This window comes from Mirounga leonina, unplaced genomic scaffold, assembly GCF_011800145.1.
Source record: "Mirounga leonina isolate KUSES-001 unplaced genomic scaffold, KU_Mleo_1.0 Mir_153, whole genome shotgun sequence".
Classification (NCBI taxonomy): domain Eukaryota; kingdom Metazoa; phylum Chordata; class Mammalia; order Carnivora; family Phocidae; genus Mirounga; species Mirounga leonina.
Genome location: NW_023270387.1, coordinates 18,276,879 through 18,292,946, shown reverse-complemented (window position 1 = coordinate 18,292,946; position 16,068 = coordinate 18,276,879). Strand labels below are relative to the sequence as shown.

The following is a 16,068-nucleotide window of genomic DNA, read 5'->3' as shown; positions in this document are numbered from 1 at the left end:
CGGCAGGCCCCTCCCGCAGAAGACAGGCTGGGAAAACAAGAGGTCAGCAACCCTAAGGTCCCAAGAAAACAGGTGCATCTTGCTTGGGTTCTGGTCAATAATTTGGATTCTGTACATTCCCTCAAACACCCATCAACAGAATGACTAGAAGGAGGAGCCCCCAAAATGGAAAAGACTCAGAGATTATGACTTATGCTGCAGATTTACAAATGGATGCAGATATAACCAAGATGTCGGAGATGGAATTCAGGCTAGCAATTGTGAAGACAATGGCTAGAATGGAGAAATCAATTAATGGCAACATAGAGTCTCTAAGGGCAGAAATGAAAGGTGAATTGGCAGAACTTAAAAATGCTATCAATGAGATCCAATCCAATCTAGATAATCTAACAGCTAGGGTAACTGAGGCAGAAGAACGAATAAGCGACCTGGAAGACAATATAATAGATAAAAAGGGAAAAGAGGAGGCCAGGGAAAAACAACTCAGAATCCATGAAAATAGAATCAGAGAAATAAGTGACACCATGAAGCGTTCCAATGTCAGAATAATTGGAATCTCGGAGGGAGTGGAGAGAGAGAGAGGACTAGAAGATGTATTTGAGCAAATCGTAGCTGAGAACTTCCCTAATCTGGGGAATGAAACAAACAGTCGCATCCTAGAGGCAGAGAGGACCCCTCCCAAGATGAAGGAAAATAGGCCAACACCCCGGCATGTAATAGTAAAACTTGCAAATCTTAGAACCAAGGAAACCATCTTAAGGGCAGTTAGGGGGAAGAGATTCCTTACGTACAGAGGGAGGAACGTCAGAATAACATCAGACTTATCCACAGAGACCTGGCAAGCCAGAAAGGCCTGGCAAGACATATTCAGGGTACTAAATGAGAAGAACATGCAGCCAAGAATACTTTAACCAGCGAGGCTTTCATTTAGAATGGATGGAGAGATGCAGAGCTTCCAAGACCCGCAGAAACTGAAAGAATATGTGACCACTAAGCTGGCCCTGCAAGAAATATTAAGGGGGGTTCTATAAAAGGAAAAAGACCCCAAGAGTGATATACAACAGAAATTTACAGGGACAATCTATAAAAACAACGTCTTCACAGGCAACATGATGACAATTAATTCATATCTTTCAATAATCACTCTCAATGTGAATGGCCTAAACGCTCCCATAAAACGACACAGGGTTGCAGATTGAATAAAAAGACAGGACCCATCCATATGCTGCCTACAAGAGACTCATTTTGAAACTAAAGATACATCCAGACTGAAAGTGAAGGAATGGAGATCCATCTTCCATGCCAGCAGACCTCAAGAGAAAGCTGGGGTAGCAATTCTTATATCAGACAAATCAGATTTTAAACTAAAGTCTGTAATTAGAGACACAGAGGGACACTATATCATTCTTAAAGGGTCTATCCAACAAGAAGATCTAACAGTTGTAAATATCTATGCCCCCAACATGGGAGCAGCCATCTACATAAGCCAACTGTTAACCAAAATAAAGAGTCATATTGATAACAATACATTAATTGTAGGAGACCTCAATACTCCACTCTCAGCAATGGACAGATCATCTAAGCAGAAAATCAACAAAGAAACGAGATTTGAATGATACATTGGACTAGATGGACCTCATAGGTATTTACAGAACATTCCACCCTAAAACAACAGAATACTCATTCTTCTCGAGCGCACATGGAACTTTCTCCAGAATAGACCACATACTGGGTCACAAATCAGGTCTCAACCGATACCAAAAGATTGAGATTATTCCCTGCATATTCTCAGACCACAATGCTTTAAAACTGGAAATCAATCACAAGAAAAAATTTGGCAGAAATTCAAACACTTGGAAGCTAAAGACCACTCTGCTCAACAATGTTTGGGTCAACCAGGAAATCAAAGAAGAACTTAAACAATTCATGGAAATCAATGAGAACGAAAACACATCAGTTCAAAACCTATGGGATACTGCAAAGGCGGTCCTAAGGGGGAAATACATAGCCATCCTAGCCTCACTCAAAAAATAGAAAAATCCCGAATTCACCAACTAACTCTACACCTTAAAGAACTAGAGAAAAAGCAACAAACGATGCCTAAGCCACGCATTACAAGAGAAATAATTAAAATTAGAGATCAATGAATTAGAAACCAGAAACACAGTAGATCAGATCAACGAAACTAGAAGTTGGTTCTTTGAAAGAATTAATAAGATTGATAAACCACTGGCCAGACTTATCCAAAAGAAAAGAGAAAGGACCCAAATTAATAAAATTATGAATGAAAGGGGAGAGATCACAACTAACACCAAGGAAATAGAAACAATTATTAGAAATTATTATCAACAGTTATATGCCAATAAACTGAGCAATCTGGATGAAATGGAGGCCTTCCTGGAAACCTATAAGCTGCCAAGACTGAAACAGGAAGAAACTGACAACCTGAATAGGCCAATAACCAGTAACGAGATTGAAGCAGTGATCAAAAACCTCCCAAAAAACAAGAGTCCAGGGCCTGATGGATTCCCTGGGGAATTCTACCAAACATTCAAAGAAGAAATAATACCTATTCTACTGAAGTTGTTTCAAAAAATAGAAACAGAAGGAAAACTTCCAAACTCATTCTATGAGGCCAGCATTACCTTAATCCCCAAACCAGGCAAAGATCCCATCAAAAAGGAGAATTTCAGACCGATATCCCTGATGAATATGGATTCCAAAATCCTCAAAAAAAATCCTAGCTAATAGGATCCAACAATACATTAAAAGGATCATCCACCACGACCAAGTGGGATTTATCCCCAGGATGAAAGGGTGGTTCAACATTCGCAAATCAATCAATGTGATAGAACACATTAATAAGAGGAGGGAGAAGAACCATATGGTCCTCTCAACTGATGCAGAAAAAGCATTGGACAAAATACAACATCTTTTCCTGATTAAAACTCTTCAGAGTATAGGGATAGAGGGAACATTCCTCAAGTTCATAAAATCCATCTATGAAAAACCCACAGCAAATATCATCCTCAATGGGGAAAAGCTGAGAGCCTTTCCCTTAAGATCAGGAACACGTCAAGGGTGCCCACTCTCGCCACTATTGTTCAACATAGTACTAGAAGTCCTAGCAACAGTAATCAGACAACAAAAAGAAATAAAAGGGATTCAAATTGGCAAAGAAGAAGTCAAACTCTCTCTTTTCGCAGACGACACGATACTTTATGTGGAAAACCCAAAAGACTCCACCCCCAAATTACTAGAACCCATACAGCAATTCAGTAATGTGGCAGGATACAAAATCAATGCGCAGAAATCAGTTGCTTTCTTATATACTAATGCAACTGTAGAAAAAGAAATTAGAGAAACGATTCCATTTACAATAGCACCAAAAACTATAAGATACCTCGGAATAAACCTAACCAAAGAGGTAAAGGATCTATACTCTAGGAACTACAAAACACTCATGAAAGAAATTGAAGGAGACAAAAAAAGATGGAAAAATATTCCATGCTCATGGATCAGAAGAATAAACATTGTTAAAATGTCTATGCTACCCAGAGCAATCTATACCTTCAATGACATCCCGATCAAAATTCCAATGACATTTTTCAAAGTGCTGGAACAAACAATCCTAAAATTTGTATGGAATCAGAAAAGACCCCAAATCGCCAAGGAAATGTTGAAAAAGAAAAACAAAGCTGGGGGCATCACATTGCCCAATTTCAAGCTATATTACAAAGCTGTGATCACCAAGACAGCATGGTACTGGCACAAAAACAGACATATAGACCAATGGAACAGAATAGAGAACCCAGGTATGGACCCTCAACTCTATGGTCAAATAAATTTTGACAAAGCAGGAAAAAACATGCAATGGAAAAAAGACAGTCTCTTCAATGAATGGTGCTGGGAAAACTGGACAGCCACATGCAGAAGAATGAAACTCGACCATTCTCTAACACCATTCACAAAGATAAACTCAAAGTGGATGAAAGACCTCAATGTGAGACAGGAATCCATCCAAATCCTAGAGGAGAACATAGGCAGTAACCTCTTTGACATCGCCCACAGCAACTTCCTTCAAGATACATCTCCAAAAGCTAGTGAAACAAAAGCAAAAATGAACTTTTGGGACTTCATCAAGATAAAAAACTTCTGCACAGCAAAGGAAACAGTCAACAAAACAAAGAGGCAACCCACAGAATGGGAGAAGATATTTGCAAATGACACTACAGATAAAGGGCTGGTATCCAAGGTCTATAAAGAACTTCTCAACTCAACACCCAAAAAACAAATAATAAGTCAAAAAGTGGGCAGAAGATATGAAAAGACACTTCTCTGAAGAAGACATACAAATGGCTAACAGACACATGAAAAAATGTTCATCATCATTAGCCATCAGGGAAATTCAAATCAAAACCACATTGAGATACCACCTTACACCAGTTAGAATGGCAAAAATGGACAGGGAAAGAAACAACAAATGTTGGAGAGGTTGTGGAGAAAGGGGAACCCTCTTATGCTGTTGGTGAGAATGAAGGTTGGTACAGCCACTTTGGAAAACAGTGTGGAGGTTCCTCAAAAATTTAAAAAATAGAGCTACCCTATGACCCAGCAATTGCACTACTGGGTATGTACCCCAAAGACACAGATGTAGTGAAAAGAAGGGCCATATGCACCCCAATGTTCATAGCAGCAATGTCCACCATAGCCAAACTGGAGAGAGCCGAGATGCCCTTCAACCGATGAATGGATAAAGAAGATGTGGTCCATATATACAATGGAATATTACTCAGCCATCAGAAAGGATGAATACCGAACTTTTACATCAACATGGATGGAACTGGAGGGTTTATGCTAAGTGAAATAAGTCAAGCAGAGAAAGTCAATTATCATATGGTTTCACTTATTTGTGGAACATCAGGAATAGCATGGAGGACACTAGGAGAAGGAAGGGAAAAATGGGGAGGGGGAATTGGAGGGAGAAATGAACCATGAGAGACTATGGACTCTGAGAAACAAACAGGGTTTTAGAGGGGAGGGGGGAAGGCGGATTGGTTAGCCCGGTGATGGGTATTAAGGAGGGCACGTACTGCATGGAGCACTGGGTGTTATACGAAAACAATGGATCGTGGATCACCACATCAAAAACTAATGATGTATGGTGACTAACATAACATAATAAAATTAAAAAAAAAAAAGGGACTGGATTGTTACCTAGTGAACTTTATTTACAGCAGTTATATAATTTGGATAATTCCAACCAGAATCCCTTCTTTGTCTTTGACAACAGATTTATGGCTGCAAAATAAGCGGATATTTGCCCCACGTTCTTATAAGTACCAGCCTTGATTCAAGGACAGTCTGTGAGTTGAATGAAAACAAATGATCTAAAGAGCACGTGGTCATCATTGTGATGTAAAATTATCGTAGCTCACTTCTCTTATCTTGTGTGAAAGAAAGCCTGCATCTTCACAGGGGAAATGACGTATGATCCAGTATTTAGAAACACAATTCCTTGCATTCAGTGAGCGTTTACAATGTTCACGCTAGGAATTTTCCATGGAGATCTTGGATGTTCTTTGCATTCTCCAGAAACGGTGGCTAAGAAGCCTTGGATTTATAACATTTGTAGGCGTTTATATTTCTTTAGATGGAATTTCCTGCCTTTTATTTATTTTATTATTTGTAAAAGATTTATTTATCAGGAGAGAGAGAGAGAGAGAGTGAGTATGAGTGAGCCAGGGTGGGCAGGGGAGGGGGAGAGGGGAAAAAAAAAAAATCTCAAGGAGACTCCCCGCTGAGTGCAGAATCTATGCAGGGTTCAATCTCAGGACCTTGAGACAGTGACCTGAGCGAAAATCAAGAGTCCGATGCCTAAACGACTGAGCCACCTAGGCACCCCAAAGAATTTCCTGTCTTCTAAATGCCTGATATTGACAGCATTGCAATTGCAAGGTAGCTGTGATGTCATGAGAAAGGCAGTGGAAGGACAGGCCTTGAAACGTGGGTCCCAGTCCAGATTTTGCCACTGACCGGCTGTGTGTACTTGGGTGAATCTCTTCACCACCCTAGGCCTTGGATTCCTCCTTTGAACAATAAGGGGAATAGGCCTTACTTTAGGAGCCCTGCAGCTCTGAGAACCCATAGTTTTATTAATTGGATTACATCCATCATACAAAATTCAGCAATGGTATATAAGAATTGGAAAAAGCATTCATTTTAAATTCAGTATATTAAAAATGTGTAATAATTAAAGCTTTCTCTATTTTCACACTTGCCAGGGAGTAGAAATAATGACTACAGTTAAGGTCATGGATTAAACTATTCCTTTAATAGCTTGCTTACAATCGTCTTAACCGTCTTGATAACCTTACAGGATTGTAGGCGATGTAACTTTAAATGATGCTTGGGGAGGTTTTTGAGCTCACTCTTTATTTACTAATTTAACACCATAAGCATCCCAATTTTGAAATAAGCTAGAAAGGAACTAGCGGTTGTCTCTGAGGGCATTACACCCCAGGGCACTGTGGCTTTAGCATTTCTGGCGGGGACTCTGCCTTTAATGGACATAATCTATGCCCACGCACACACTTGACTTCTGTCTCTGACTGCTCATCTGTTGTGATGGCGCCGTGCCTGCCCTGAGGATTGCACCAGGGTTTAACGACGCGGAGTGTGAGAGCAAATGGATGCACAGACAACAGAAATGACTAATGCCTGCAACAGAAAGTCACTTCTCCGGTATAACCATTCCCATGTGATCAGAAATAACTAAAATGCTAGCAGCCATCCCCAAAATACTGTGCGAAACCCCTAGAGTAAGGGGGTAATGTAATGTATGTGAAGGGGTTGGCCCACCCAGGGCCTTAAACTGAAAATCTATCTGGTAAAGTCCGTAAAAATCAACATGGATGAATGTTACTAGGCACCAACAGGGATGAAAGTGGGCTCCTGGAAACTCTCACAGTGTTCTTAGCAATACTAGAATGTTCAACATGCCCTCAGGTGTCATCTTTACTCTCCTACCCACTGCAAACCAACAACAACAACAAAACAAACACAATCTACAACACCCCTGTGAGAAAAGTCTGCCCTCAGCTTCATATTCCCAATGTGTTCCACAAAACAGTCTGGGAATTGTGCGGGGAAATGAAAATGCTGAGTTTTGGTCTTTACTCAGTTTCTCTTTACCCACTCACTGTTTCGGTTCTCCAGTACTGCTATTTGAATCTCCACCTGGTTCTTGTACTATTAATCAGAAATAATATATATATAAAAGCATTTGAGAGGAAGATCTTAGACCACCACAACACAATACAAATGCGGATTATTATTACTGAGTCCCTTTCTTATTTTTAGACCATTCTGAGCATAACAATTTAAGAATGCCTCATTGTGCCTTGACTCCTGCCCAGTAATTTCTCGCACAAGGTGGTTTATTAGAATATGGGATCTCTGGTGAAGGCTATGATTCCCAGATGATGTGAAAGACATCTACAGACCTTAATGAATGAACACATCTCTCTTTCCCAGGAGCGGTGCTGGGGAATATAGACGACTATGACCCTGCTGCCCAAAGCAAAACACGATTAATGTTGGTTTATTCCCAAGGCAGAGTATCCTTTAAAAACTTTTATTACTTTACCTAAAACGTATAATTTTCCTTGTATATTTCCTCTGGCCTCAGCTTAGTCCATATCGAAGTTGTTACAACTTTAATTTTTGCTAGATCGTAAAATTGAATCCTTTATCAGATCAGCCCTGATCACCTATCTAGATAACTTCTAATTAGAGGCTCAGGTTCTGGTTAGGGGAGCATACTTTCAGTTCAATTTCTGGCTCTGGCCCTAAGTAACTGCATAAACCTTCACAACTGTCAGAGCCTTGGTTCCTTGTCTGCAAAATGGGGGTAATAATACATAAGAGGCTCTTCTAAGGATAAATAAGATAGAATATATAAAGCAAATAGTTCTACAAATGGTAGCTGATTACATTTAAGTATTCTTATTAAACACATATACTAGGTACTGTACCACTGCCCTCTGATTTTGTTTTTGGTTTTTTTTTTTAAACATATAAGGTTTCAGAGGCCCCAGGACCGAAGAGGTTATTTCTAATGCTCGAGGAATTACATTGATCTCTTTCTTTGCCAGCGCCCAGTATCCTAAGGCTAGTTGTGGAGTGGGGTTTAAGGATTATCACGTGGAGATCCTCTCTCCACTCTTGATTCATTCACCGTAGTCAATACTGCTCCAATTTCCATTAAGTAAAAGGTTCTCTCTAATCCATATACATTGAACTATGGCTTGACTTTGTTGAGATATAAGAGAGTAATTGCTTTGAGGAGGTTCTAGTAACATCAAAACAGAAGAGGAGGGCTCAAGTGATTTGTCAGGCAGCTTTTAAAATTGTTGCTTATAACAGCAAGAAGAAAGAGGTTTTTCATGGTTTTAAGGCAAGGCTTTGACTAATTTTTTTGAACTACAATTCCCAGAATGCCATCTACCTTGTAAAAATGAACGCCTACTTGAATTTCACATTGAGAGTCTGAGATCGATTTGTCTGTTTCACGGCTAGTAAACTACTCAGAGCCAAGCAACAATGCACATAGGAAAGGTTTCCAAGACTTAAGTGAAGGAGGCCAATAACTAAACTAACCTGAATAATACTTTTGAGGCATTATTTGGCTAAAGGGCGTCCCAACATTCGGTGTCTCAAGCACTACACCGCTAGATAATCCCTAGGGCTCAAAGCCATTCTAACCCCGAGGATGATAGTCTTGTCATTGAAGATTTGTGAGGCAAATCAGTCTAAGGAAAACAGCAATATTTATGGATCTCTGAATCAGAAGACGAAGGCCCTAACCATAATTTTGATTTCTCTAAGTACTTTTCTTGATTTTGAAATATATTGAGTGGCATTTACATTGTCCTTGGGTAAAGAGCAAGGGGTAAAGTCTGCTCCCTGAGCACTGGACTCAAAGAGGAAAAACTCAACTTTGGGGAAATGAGGTCCCTTAATGGATCTTTGCTTTGTTCTCCACAGGCCAGAATGCCTATCTACTGCAAAATATCTTTCCTCTGCCCTCATTTCTGGAAAAAGAAAAAAAACAAAAACAAAAAAACAGCAGTAAAACTACTACCGTTTATTACCTAGGAGACTCTGACTCTCTTACATCAGAGCTATGACAAAAACACGGCTTAGGGTGTAGAGTCAGAGTGCAGGAGTTCTCTGCTCCACCACTCAGTTGATGTAATAAATGGGTATAAATATAACCCCTTTAAGACTCATGTATAGCCTTTAAAATGGGGATCACTATAGTGTCTCCTAATAGGGCTGCCATACAGATTAAATGAGATAATACATGTAAAGTGTTTAGCACAGGGATGGGCTCATGATAAACACTCTATAAATGCTAGCTATTGTTATGAGCACCTTAAAGTAACCTTTGGCTTCTCTTCTTCCTTCAGCCACCATATCTAATCTGTCAACAAGCCCTGTCAATTCTTACACTCATTCTCTTCCCTCCCCAACTATAAATTACCTATGCAGTGAATGAACAAAAGATTGCTAAGAAGGATGCCCACCCACATAAGCGTACATATTGGCTATCTCCAAGGAGGCAGATGGGGGTGGGGGGAATGGGTTTGAGAAGGGGAACAAGGAAGTTTTGTCTGTAATATTTTATGTCTATAAAAAATACATCTGAGGGGTGCCTGGGTGGTGCAGTCGGTTAAGTGTCTGGCTCTTGGTTTAGGCTCAGGTCATGATCTCAGGGTCCTGGGATTGAGCCCCACATCGGGCTCTGTGATCCGTGCAGAGTCTGCTTGAGTTTCTCTCCCTCTCCCTCTGCCCCTCCCACTCATGTGTGTGCTCTCTCTAAAATAAATTAATTAAAAAATATATATCTGAAACAAATACGGCAATAAGGGTTATATGGTGTTTTTCTCTGTACTTTTCTTTAGGTTAGAATTTTGTCATCATTTACACCAACATCAACAACAACAACCACAAACATCCTCCCACAGCACTATGATGTCAAACAAGTTATTTGATCTCTGTTCGCCTCATTTTCCTTATCTGTAAATGGGAAGAGCAGCATTTTTCTGGCAGGGTGACAATGAAGAATTAAATGAAATTACGGATGGCCCTTTAAAAAGAGATACTGTTGTCGTTTTAATTATGATTACCATCTGGTAGTTTCTTTGTCTATCATGAGTTTACCCTCTAATTCAGAATGCACCGGCTTGCAGGATAATCTTCCTCAAACAAGGCTTCCTCTCATGGTCTTCCTAAGAACCTGTATTCTCTCCCCCTGGTGTAGCCAGGCCAAGCAGGGGTGACTGTCTGGTTGACGCCTTCCCTGAGCCCCTCTTCCTCCCCCAGCACTGGGGCTGCACCTTGCTCATGGCGCCTACCACCTGCACTGTACTTTGAGATCCCTAAGAAGCAAATGTGCTTGATTCTGCCCGATAATATTTGCAGTGGAAGAAATAAGGAGGGAAAACAGAAAGGAAGAAAAAGACTCAGGGCTGGGCTCTAATTCTGGCTCCTGCAGGCGCCCTTCCTATGACTGCCTTGCTGGGACGAGTTGTAGCGTTCTGTGTTCAATGCCCTATCTGGGGTGTGGGCTGGTTGCACGCTCGACGGCCCCTATAATCAGGCCCCTTACGCAGTCCTCTTTCCCTACGCTCAGAACAAATCCTCTGCCACCAAGTGGGGCTTGAACGTGTCACACGTTCACTCTAATTCGGTTCTTGTTTCCAAATTTTTACCTTCTCTCCAAAACCCTGCCTGCCCAAGTTCTAAGCCTTCTAAGAAACTTTCCTCAATATATTTTACCCATTTAAAAAAAAAAAAACTAACACATCTATAACTTATAAAAAGCTAGTCACTGTTCTACATACATTGTGTATATATTCATTTATTTTCGCCTCAAAACTCTGTGAAGTAACTATTATTATCCCATTTTAATGATGAGGGAACTGAGGCACAGAGGGATTAAATGGACTTGGCCAACTCACACAGCCAGTAAGTGGCAGAACTTGAACCCCGATGGTCTGCTTTGGACTACACACTTTGTCACCCCATGAAAACCTCTTTCTAATCAATAGCTTTTAACTTCTTCCATACTGTGTCATATAATTTTTTCATTAAAATTGAGTAATGCACTAATTTATATTCTCATATTATTTGGTAGCTCATAGCATAATGTTAACACCCCATAAATACTGATTATTAGAAATTAAATCTTTATATGATTATGTAAGCTGTGGGAGGTAGACCTTCATAAGCTCAGGTAGGATTGTACTCCCAGAATGTATTTACTGACACTGATAGCAGTCCTGGGAGATGGACAGGCCAGATCAATTTGACAGGTGAGAAGAGTGAGCCACAAGAGTTAAGTGACTTATTCCGAATTATACACTAAACAGCAGTGCCTGGACCAAATCAACACCACCCGATTCTAAGTCATGGCACTTTTTTATAGCAGGCTTTCTGGAATCTCTCCGAGGTCAGGTCATAGCAGTGGAGACACTTGGAATACGGACAGGAAATAAGGAGCAGGAGGAGTGCATACACCCTTATTAATACCTATCCTTGTCTTTTGCGTATTTTTTATTTAAAAAAGGGGCGTGGCAAAAAGCCTGGCTTTAAGCTGTCCTTAGGCGTTTGGGAGCTGTCTCACACGCATCACAAGGTGTTCATTACCATAGCCTGTCCTTACTGTTGCTTGTGATCTACCAGTGATGACTTAACTTACATTTCAGAACCCACTGTTGAACACAAGCCAATTCCTTACCTGTTGTCCATGCCATTGTTCTGGGTATGGAGGTTTTCTCTGCCATCCTTCTGAGCTACTTTTCTGCTTGCTTCCTCTTCTGTCTCACTCAGGCTTTCCTCCTCTAAGCTGTCTGGCTCCATACTGTTGTCCCCCCGGATTTGGTCTTCAAACTGGGACTTACTCTCTTGAGTGAAGCTTCCTGAATCAGATTCCAAGGAGTCTTTTGAAATCAGATGTAAGTCCTTCTTGAAAGGTGGCTCTGTGGACCGGACCTTTAAGTTGGTATGATGAACAGGAGATTGAATTGAGAGCTTGGGAATTAATTTACTATGACTCATCTTGAAAACATACAAATATGAATATGAATACAAATATTCTTGATGATAGGAGCAGTTGGCTTGAGTATTTAAAGTTGTGGTTCACAAAAGCATTACCTAAAAAAAAAAAATTGTATTCGTGTCACTTTGTGACTACAGAATTCTCTTTAATTTCAACGTTAATCAAACATTTAAGTGAGCAGAACCCTGTTACATTATCTGCAGCCTTTTGTATGTACCCTTTTGTATGGGGAAGGTCTATTGGAAAAACTATTGTGTTCTCTCTACAGAAACACATCTGATGTAGAGTTCATAAACAGCCTGAGTAATCAAATACAGCTTTATTGAGGAAATCAAATGGCTGGATTCCTTTTTCTACCTTCCAAGGGCCTATTACAGACAAGCCTGGACAAAGCTAAATGGTTAATTATGGACGGTACTTTGATGGCTTTATTTCAAATACCCAGGGCACCAATATAAATATGCCATGTTCAGGAGTATTCATGAATAGAGTAAAACAGGTTCAGGATCTACTGTTTGAAAAGTAAAGGAGAGAGCAGGGAAGAACATGGCCTCCATAGTTGGAACTGTAAAGAGGGAAGCTGTTTTGTACCTGGATCTATATCGGCTGGTTTCATCATTTAGAAGGCATTTTGGCCCCCCGGGTTGCCACTAGGTAGGAATAAGTAATTTAGGTGGACATTACGTGGAGATCAATCTCAGCTCAGTATATAAAAAAAAGAACAATGATTAAAACTGTTTAACGCAAAATTTGGAGGCTTTGTGCATACTGCCACTGAGTGATTCATGGCAGAGGCTGGATGTCTACCTTCTTGAAAGGGATGCTGGCCTCGAGAATATTGCGTGGGTGGGAGATTGGCCTGAGTAACAGCTAGGGTCCCTTCTAACTCGCTTAAGTGTGTGATTCCAAGTGAGCCTTCCTTGCCTCAGAGGGCTGCCATAAAGACCCATGAGATGGTTTATGGAAAGGGTGCTCTAAGTTCGTATCACATTGAAAGGAGATGATGATTTTGGATTGTGCTTCCTTTCATCTCTCCCTAGCATTTCTATTTTGCTCAGTCTTCTATCTCACTGCCTTTATGCCATTTTTTTTTTCCTGTAGGTCAGACAACAGAAACTTTTACCATCAGAGATTCCAGGGCTTGCTCTTGTTCTTTTGGCAAATGCTAGCTTTAATTAAATAACACAAACTTATTCCTATTCCTTGCACTGCTAATAATGTTGACCTCGTTGCTAACACCATCAACACCTCAGAGGAAAGTACCTTAACAAACAAAATAGATGAAAGGTAGCATTCAGATTTAAATGCATATGAAGTGGTTTTCTTTTTAATTCAAAATTCCCCAAGCTGGTATTATAAATATAAATAATATATTATTGTTTAACCGTACAGACTGCTATATCATCTTATTTTAAAAATACATAGTGTGTCCTATCTTATTTTAATATTGACAAGTAGATTTATGGAGTTTTTAGAAAGCAGCAAATCCACCAAGTACTAACTAACATTTTAACAGAAACAGTTTGTATAAACATCTGTAAGAGTTTTACTGGGGGAGTTTAAGTCACTGTGCATGGGATTGTTAAAGACAAAGCTTAAAATAATCATTCTATCTCAATTTGGAATTGCTCATGAAATCATTCAGTACCCTCAATTGTTGTTCTTAAGTGAGATGGACTAAGGTTTCCTAGAGTTAATGAATAAAAAAAAGTCCATAGGGCGCCTGGGTGGCTCAGTTGGTTAAGCGACTGCCTTCAGCTCAGGTCATGATCCTGGAGTCCCGGGATCGAGTCCCGCATCGGGCTCCCTGCTCAGCAGGGAGTCTGCTTCTCTCTCTGACCCTCCCCCCTCTCATGCTCTCTATCTCATTCTCTCTCAAATAAATAAATAAAGTCTTTAAAAAAAAAAAGTCCATAGAAGAAGATTATTTTGGTGTAATTAATGAAATCTGGAATAGTGCAGAGAATAGAAAGCCAAACACCAGCAAAGCTGGGGCTTTGGTGGAGGCCTGATCTTATAAAGGCATGAGATTAAAGAAGGAAAAGCTGGTATCTCGAATAAATTAGCAAGTAGGCATTTTAAATGTCATGAATGTGGCTCCGTAGTGGCACAATTGTTTTTCACTGAAATTTCGGACCGAGAGAGGCTGACAACCTCGTTACAAAAGTAAACAAGGCAGACTGGGATATTGCCAATGGTATCCAGGCACTAAGACGCGGCAGTTCCCTAGGGTTCCCTTCAAGACCTTGGGTCTCCTCCTCTAGTACTGGGAGGAACGAATTTCCGTCTGTAGGTGAAAAGGCACCCTCCTTGCTCTGGCCAAGAAGAAAGAGAAAAAGTTGCCCTGTTGTGGAACAGCCCGGAAGCTGCCCACAAGGGACGATCGGTTTGTTTTCTCTCTTTGCCTCTTTTCTGATGGACAAGACCCGGCAGCCAAGGCATCTTAAGGTCAAGGAGGTGACAGGTCCCTGGGGGCGGGGGCGGGGAGGGAGTCTGTTGCCCTGGGCAGTTCTTTATCAACAGAGGACAGGGCTGCTCTGGGAGTCCGGACACTAAAGCCTCTCCAGGTGCCGGTTCCTGGGCCCTCGTCCCTGCCTTGCCACGGTCCCCCACTTCCTGCCCGGGCCCCAAATGCTGTCCGGCGCGGGCTCGTTGGGGTTCTGCTGGTCCTGATCCAGTTTCCTCCTGTCCCCACCCCCAGTCCCAGTCCTTCCCATTTCCCTCCCCCGGCGCGCGCACCCTCGTTCAGGAGGCAACCGCCTGTCACCTGCCCAGTGCTCCTCGGCGACCGCGACCCCTGCAGCCTGCATCCTCCTGAGCCGCCACCACCCGACCTCCCTCCTACTGCCCCGCCCCGCGCGCGTGGCAGGTGCTGCCTTGGAGACGGTGGCCAACAGAGCGCGCCCGGGGCTCCGCTCAGGGGGCGGGGCTCCGCTCAGGGGGCGGGGCTCCGCTCAGGGGGCGGGGCCAGCGCGGAGGCGTTTCCTGCCCCGGCAGAGGGGGTGGGACTGGTTGTGATGACCGCGTTCGAGGACGGGGAACTCTGGGCCAGGCTGCTGTAGGGCCACCCTGACTTCCCATCTTTGGAAAGCAAGGAAAGGCAGGCCACTGAGTGGGAGGAGATACCTGCGACAAATACTGCTAGGGCAGGCAAAGGACTCCTACAAATCAAGAGAGAAAATCCAGTGAAAGAAGGGGTAAATGACTTGGACAGGAATATTACAAAAGAAATCCAAATGGCGGATAAATATTTGTTTTTGATTGAAAAGGTGCTTAATTCATTAATAATCAGAAGAGGGCAAATTAAAAGCATAGTGGATATCTGTGACTCCGTACTCACCAGATGGGCATAAGTCAAAATATCTGACTGCGCCCAGGGTAGGGGAGGATGCAAGGCAAAGAACCCTCATGTGCTACAGAGGGGAGTGTGAAGTGGCGCAGCCACTTTGGCGAATCGTTCGAGGTTAGCTGGGATATATAAATATCCTGCGACTCAGCAATTTCACTTTTAGGTGTCTAGCCCCCAAACTTATGCACCCAACTGAAAATAACTGAAACGTCCATCAACAATAGAACAGTTAATTAAAATGTGATATTCCATACCCTGGCCTACTATACAGTAAGGTCAATGAATGAAATACAGCAACAACACAGAGAGATCTTAACGCCTCCGCCTCCTGGTTTCAGCTTAGGTCCTGATCTCAGAGTTGTGAGATGGAGCCCGCGTCGGGCTCTGTGCTCAGTGAGGAGTCTGTTTATGTTGCTCTTCCCCTCTCCCTTTGCCCCTCTTCCCTGCTCAGGCTCTCTCTCTCTCTCTCAAATAAGTAAATCTTTTAAAAAAAGTGTTGAGGAAAAAATCCCTCAAAATACATATTGTATGATTTTATACATAAAAATTATAAACAGAAAAATTTAAACTGTACTATCTATGGATGTACAGT

General features: G+C 41.7%; 1 protein-coding gene across 5 annotated transcripts in view; it reads right to left on the bottom strand.

The window, feature by feature from the left end:
- JHY (junctional cadherin complex regulator) overlaps positions 1–15,027 on the bottom strand; it is a 65,108-nt gene extending 50,081 nt beyond the window's left edge. The window contains exons 1-2 of one of the 5 annotated variants that reach the window (XM_035009166.1): positions 14,867–15,027; positions 11,807–12,222 (exon numbers count right to left, since the gene is read on the bottom strand). In XM_035009166.1, coding sequence (XP_034865057.1) covers positions 11,807–12,126 — 320 coding nt within the window. In that variant the 5' untranslated portion in view covers positions 12,127–12,222; positions 14,867–15,027. The remainder of the gene's footprint in view (positions 1–11,806; positions 12,223–14,866) is intronic. The other 4 variants (XM_035009168.1, XM_035009164.1, XM_035009165.1 and 1 more) reach the window with 4 other exon arrangements.
- Positions 15,028–16,068: the final 1,041 nt, after the last annotated feature.